The sequence below is a fragment of the Centroberyx affinis genome, unplaced genomic scaffold (assembly GCF_046629955.1).
Source record: "Centroberyx affinis isolate AG114_WGS23_722 - 3 ecotype Tasmania unplaced genomic scaffold, CSIRO-AGI_Caff_v1 ptg001253l_1, whole genome shotgun sequence".
Taxonomy (NCBI): Eukaryota; Metazoa; Chordata; class Actinopteri; order Beryciformes; family Berycidae; genus Centroberyx; species Centroberyx affinis.
Genome location: NW_027279764.1, coordinates 163,220 through 169,363, shown reverse-complemented (window position 1 = coordinate 169,363; position 6,144 = coordinate 163,220). Strand labels below are relative to the sequence as shown.

Genomic DNA, 6,144 nt, shown 5'->3' with positions numbered 1-6,144 from the left:
TATTGATCACTTGTATATATGGGGGAAGAGAATTGGCGCACGCTATTAAACAAATGTGATCTCTGGAAAACAGAAGAAACTCAGGAGTGTCAGTCAAGTATTTTAGAAATTCCCCTTAACGGAGGGGGAGTAACAGAACACTTTCCAACTCTTTTGTGTAATCATTAACACGACACCTTTATCTTATTCTTAAAGTATGAAACACAAGTCAACTACTCTCACCTTCTCCAGTAAATTGATCCTAAGCCCTGTGCAGCTGTATTGAATAGCCTCTAAACTCACAGGAACTAGCCTGTTGCATATCACCCAATCAGTTAATCAGTATCCCTCCCTGGGACTTTAACCCTCTTCACTGGAGTAGAAAGGTTTACACTTGAATGCTGTGAAATGTATGGCAAAGTAATGTGGATGAAAGAATGTAATTTCAAAGTATCTTTCCAAAGTGCTCCTCATTTTAGGAGAGATCTCCAAATTCTCTTCAGCAGAATGCCATACTGTGCGAAACAATGTTTGTTAAGTGAACCCAAAGGAAAGAGAAAGAAGAGCAAGGTTGTGTTTTTACAGTTAAACTTTTACTTTGTAACGGAGAAGCCGTCTAGCCGCGGGAAGCACTTTGTAAACGCACTCCTGACACAGACCTGCATACACACACTCGCATATAAACACTGCCCTTCCTTCCCGCTGTCAATGTAGTGAGTGCACGCACCGCAATGCTTCTAGCTTGGCAAATAATTCCCCATTTACCCCCGTGTATTGTGTTTAAGAGTGCCAACACATACTTATCACAAGATAACTCAATCGCGCTGTCTTGTGTTTTCTGTGTTCTGACGCTCTCTCTCTCTCTTGCAGTACCGTGGTTTCCGCTGGGTCCTAGTATAAAAGAGCTCATCCTCCACAGTTGAGCAGACTGGTGTTGGCTGTGCCCAGATCTGTAGCTGCGTTTTTCTGGTGCTGTTACGTAGGCTAGTGTTTAGTTTTTGTAAATACTTTCTTTTTTTCCCTTTTCTAAATGGACGTCTATTTTTCTGTTCCTCTGAATTTTTTGTTATGGAGCACCTAATAGGCCTAAACACACTTGCACTTAAGTGCTGAGCGACTTAAGCCATTGTTTTTCCCAACTTCAACCCACACCCCGTTACATAAGTGCATGTCCATCCATCCTGAAGAAAAAACAGTGCCACCTTTTGACCAAAGTGAAGAACTGGTATTACACTTGTTCTTCTGCAAATCTGTTCTATTTAGCTAATGATTCACACGTATGGACATGTTCATCCAAAGTGCTTAGCTGCATCATTAGTGTACGACTACGGGTGGCCTCAGTGGAAACTAACCGACTATTCTTGGCAAAGTTATGCCATGCAGTAGTGATGATATGCAGCTATGCTTTGAGACAAACGTTACTCTTCGCTAGACAGTGGCAGAAGGCTACGAGTGAATATCCCCATACTGGTTTTAGCAGACGGGGTTAGGCCAGTTTGTGTAAATGAATAGCGTGACTCAACCAGAGGCATTACCAGAAAGTGGTCTATAGCACCCAGTTGGCTGTTTTTGGGGCAGTTCTGACTTTTTCATTGTTTGCCCCTTGCTGTTTGCCAAGAATGGCCAACAGTGTCTCTCGAGTTAGTCGTACAGGATGGTCTCCTTATGGTTGCCACGATTGCTTGCTTTCCTTTTTTTTTTATTTTTATTTTTTTTTATAAATTCTTATGTTTTATTTCATCTGTTCCCTTGCATGCCTACCATTCCATGATATTGGGTTAGGGTTAGGGTTAGTTTCAGTAGTTTCAGTGCAACTGGACACAAGAAGTTAGGTGAGACATTTATTATAAACATTGTTGTATTCACACAGAAATGTGAAAAACACTCCACATTCATGGTCACTTTAAGTTAAATATGGTGTAAAGAAGTGTTTTTCACTTTAGTACTTTAGTACTTTTTCACTAAGTGTACTCACTTTAGCTACAGAGAAATCACAAAGGAGTGAAAGGACAGATTCAGCAACATATGACAGGTTTAAATGTTTAAATAGTCTAAATATACACATAATACTTCTAGTTCAGATCACAGCTCAGACAGTGATCCCCATAATCATCATTCCCATAATCACAACCCAAATGGGAGTATACAGAGCTAGATACAAGCTTAGTCTGACTGAATTTAAGTGAAAGACATTTGGTGTTACAATGGTAACTCCTATGTTAATATCTTCCACCGCAGATATTTCCACATAGACCCAGATACACTAGAGATGGACTGAGGTTAACATTCTGTATGTAGGAGCTAATGGTTCTCTTTTCATGTTATTTGACCCCTGCAGCACGTTCAGACTGCCTGTGGACGGAGGTTGGAGAGGAGGGTGGGGATGGTGGTGGGGTTACGGACATGGATGTAGTAGACGGCCGCTCCTCCGGCCATGAGAGTCAGGCTCAGCTTGAACAGTCGGCCAGCGATGGAAGCCTTTTGCTCCTCCACCTGGCAGAGATATGGGGAAAAAGTTAGATGATCTCACTGGCAAAATGCTAAGTCATTCATACTGAATACATTACATGCCAGTTCAGTAGTATCTTGGGGAACAAATGTCCATTGCAGACCTGTCTGGTTTTCAGGGGCTGGAACATGCGGTCAAACTGGGTGAAGATCGCTCTGCGGGCCCCCTCCCATTTCCCTGGTCCCATCACACGATACTGGTAGGATGTGACGGGTCCCCACAGAATCTTACTGAACAGTGAGTAGTCCGTGAAGAAGAGCCAGGGAAGACTTGGCCGCACTCCTATCTCGCCAGCTAATTCATCCATGTAGGTGACAAAGTCTACCTGCAGGGGTGTCAACTTGGACACGATGTAGCTGCGGGGAGGGCATATCATAAATGAATGTAAGATTCCAGTGTAACAGTGTAATATTAATCCAGAGACTCGGTACAGAACAAAGAAAACATGTTATCTGGGATTTGAGGGCAATGTCGGTTGCAATATGATAATGAGGCAAATTAATACTGAGAGACTCACTTTTTGTCCATGTCTTTGGTGTCGCTCTCAACTGCCTTTATCATGGCCTTGTGTGAAGGCAGTTTATTAAGTCCTGAAGAGCAAAAGACAGAAAGCTGAGGTGAATACCGACTGACAAGAGCTTGGAAAGTGCCTAGGCTAGGATTACAGAGTGCTGAAGTGGGTATATTTTTCAGATCTGAGCTGAAATGCCATTAACAAAATGACTATTGGACCTGTGTGTGCGTAGGAGTATAAGATCTGCAGTTTAAGATGTCCCTGAATCTTGCGCACACACCACAGCGACTGATTTATGACAGACATGCAGCCTCACCTTTGAAGACACGTGAGACCCAGCGGGCCTGCATCTCAGCCTGAGGCATAATAGCTCCGAGGGCATGGATGAAGCCCACGACAGCCAGAGTGGGGTGCTCCATGTTAGGGGGGAAAACGTGCTTGTACAGACCCACACGGTGGCCAGACTTGTACATGGCGCTGCTTGGCAGGAAGGGGAAATCATAGTTGTATCCTGTGGCGAACACAATCGTATCCACCTACAACAGGTAAAAAGATCAGAGCTGAACTCGTGTTTCAAGTCGGCAAGAACTTGGATATTTAATGCTTGATTTAGATATCTTTAGAGAAATAGTCTTCTGACCTTTTCAACGACACTTCCATCATCAAACACCACGGTGGAGCCGCGGATCTCCTTCACGTTTGGTTTGACAATGACAGACCCGCACAGAATCTTCAAAGGCAGGTCATCGTTGATCACTGGGATCTGACTGAACAGCCTGGTGAGGTGGGAGGCAGTGAAGGGGAGGGGAGGGGAGGGGAGGGGAGGGAGAGGAGAGGGGAGAGATTGAGGCATTGTAACCTACAGTAACTGCTAGAGATACTCCGATAAGAACACAGATGGAGAGTGACTTACAATCCACAAGAATGGCATCCACAAAGTATAAAGAATGATTAAGGGACCCTAACCCTAACCCTAACCACAGTGCCATACTGTCTCTATCCAATACTGTGCGCATTAGAGGTCTTGCACTCTTTTTACCCAAGGGGAATGCATTAAAATGTCTGGCTTCAGATTTGACTCATCTTGCACACTGTAGAAAACTTCAAAACTGCAATGTGTAATTCCTTAAATTAGATTTGCTTTTTTTCCGACAGACACAAAAATGTGAGAAACAATAATGTGAGAAATTTTATGCAGAGTAATATACTATGCAGTGCCGGATGCATTAGAACAAACCATAATGTTGGTACTGAGAGCCTGTAGAAACCGAAACTTCATACCTGTGATTGGGCTTGAGTGCGTACATGGTGTGGTCATACATGGCGTTGAGTTTGCCCTCGCCAATCCAGTTGAGAACGCTCATGGGCAGCAGCTGGAACAGGATGTGGACAAAGCGTGTGTTGTACTTCATGTCCACTGGCAGGCCGTTGTCAGAAACCTGCCGGATGACCCAGGCACCACGACGAGTGCTTACATAAACCTGCAGAGGCCAAAGAGAGGAGTGGACAGGGAGAGAGACAGATACAAAAAAAAGAGCATGAATGGACGGATTATCTTGCATCGATCACTTAGGAGGAATTGTAATTGGAAACAACTTCCTGACCTGCTCTGCGACTCTGCTGCTCTCCACCGCAATGTCACCGCCTGAGTTACCGATGCCGATAACCACCACTCTCTTCCCGTACATGTCCTCAGGCCCTTTGTAGTCCCAGCTGTGGAAGTACTTTCCTTCAAATGTCTCAATTCCTGCAACACACATGGTCATTCAATTTCAGCAGAAATATCTGATGTGACCCATATGCTTTGAATTATGTGTTCCCATTATGTGTTCCCAATGTTATTTTCATTATATGAGACTATCCTTTGTAATACAAAATAGATTTAGAAGCATTAGAAGCATTTTTATTGGTCCTATTTCAGGTCCCGTCTTTTTTTTTTTTTCTCGATGTCTGAAAGGACACATTTTTAGAATGTTGTGCCAGTAACAGAAGTGAACACCCTGATCCTGTACAGCTGTGATTGTTTCGACATATTACAGAAAATGGGATATAGACTCTTTTTGTAAGCCATGGCAGCACATGATGGTATAAAGACAGATAGAGTGATAAAGTCGTTTCCTCCATGTCCCCTCTCCTTATTGCTGCAATAAACAAACATCCATTCAGCATTATTCATTTACATTAAGATCATGGGGGCTGAACACAGGGGCACTGGGTATGTGTCTCTCCAGTCAAAGCAGCATCTGTTTGTAAAATGTGTCTTTACCTGGGAAGTCTTTGAGTGGCAGGTGGGGGTAGGTGTAGTGACCCGCGCAGCAGATAACTGCATCAAAGACATGCCTCTCCTCCTGTCCGTCCCTGTTCTCAGTCACCACCTCCCACTGACCGGTGCGCGAAAAGTCTGACCTCTGTCTAACACTCTTCACTGTGGTCTAAAATATGAAAGAAAATACATATGATATAGGTTATTTTATAGATACCTCGTAGAAACGGCCTATATAATTAACCACACACTCCTCTCTCCTGTCTTGTTACCTGGAAGCGGATGTGCTGCAGCAGCTTAAAGTGCTCTGCATACATCCTGAAGTAGGTGAGGATTTTTGAGTGGTGCATGTAGTTGGGGTAATCAGCAGGAATGGGGAAGTCGCTGTAGCACATCATCTCCTTGGAGATGTTGATGGTGAGGGAACGGTAGATACTGGCCCTGTTGGGTTCTGACACTTCCTACGGAGGAACAGTTTGATAAGGCAGATGTTAACAAAAACAAAATGGTTGCAGCACAAGTGGTTTAGGGCTTAAACAAAACACTGCTGCCAAGACAATTTTGAGGTCGAGAGTGAGGTCTTGCCTTGAACTTCCACAGTCCGCCCATGTCATCACTGCTTTCAAAGCAGGTGGGCACCATCCCCTCGTCCAGACAAGCCTTCATGCTGGTCAGACCGGAGGGGCCTGCCCCGATCACTGCTACTTTCTGCACCATGTTGGAGCTGCGGAGGCAAAGGGAGAGTTGAGGTTAGCACCAGGCAGCATGCATGTTCTGGTAGAGAGGGGAAAATACTGCACTGATGTGTAGATAATGCAATGTTAACTCCAGGTCTATTAAATCATTTTAGTGTACTGCTTCTGTCAAAATTTTTGTTGA

The 6,144-nt window shown here is 44.1% G+C and overlaps 1 protein-coding gene across 1 annotated transcript; it reads right to left on the bottom strand.

Moving 5' to 3' along the window:
- Positions 1–2,322: 2,322 nt before the first annotated feature.
- LOC139648768 (flavin-containing monooxygenase 5-like) lies at positions 2,323–5,982 on the bottom strand. Its single transcript, XM_071525000.1, has 10 exons — positions 5,851–5,982; positions 5,538–5,726; positions 5,269–5,434; positions 4,607–4,749; positions 4,284–4,483; positions 3,643–3,778; positions 3,319–3,538; positions 3,006–3,078; positions 2,592–2,844; positions 2,323–2,472 (listed from the first exon to the last, which is right to left on the bottom strand). The coding sequence occupies exons 1-10, from the start codon at positions 5,980–5,982 to the stop codon at positions 2,323–2,325; spliced, it is 1,662 nt and encodes a 553-aa protein (XP_071381101.1).
- Between the last annotated feature and the right edge of the window lie 162 nt (positions 5,983–6,144).

Excerpts from the sequence above, each read along its gene's own strand:
- LOC139648768 (XM_071525000.1), bottom strand. The coding sequence starts at position 5,982 with ATGGTGCAGAAAGTAGCAGTGATCGGGGCAGGCCCCTCCGGTCTGACC. Across the intron at positions 5,727-5,850 it reads GCGGACTGTGGAAGTTCAAG|GAAGTGTCAGAACCCAACAG; the intron begins GCAAGACCTCAC and ends GTTCCTCCGTAG. Across the intron at positions 4,484-4,606 it reads GCAGCAGAGTCGCAGAGCAG|GTTTATGTAAGCACTCGTCG; the intron begins GTCAGGAAGTTG and ends TGGCCTCTGCAG.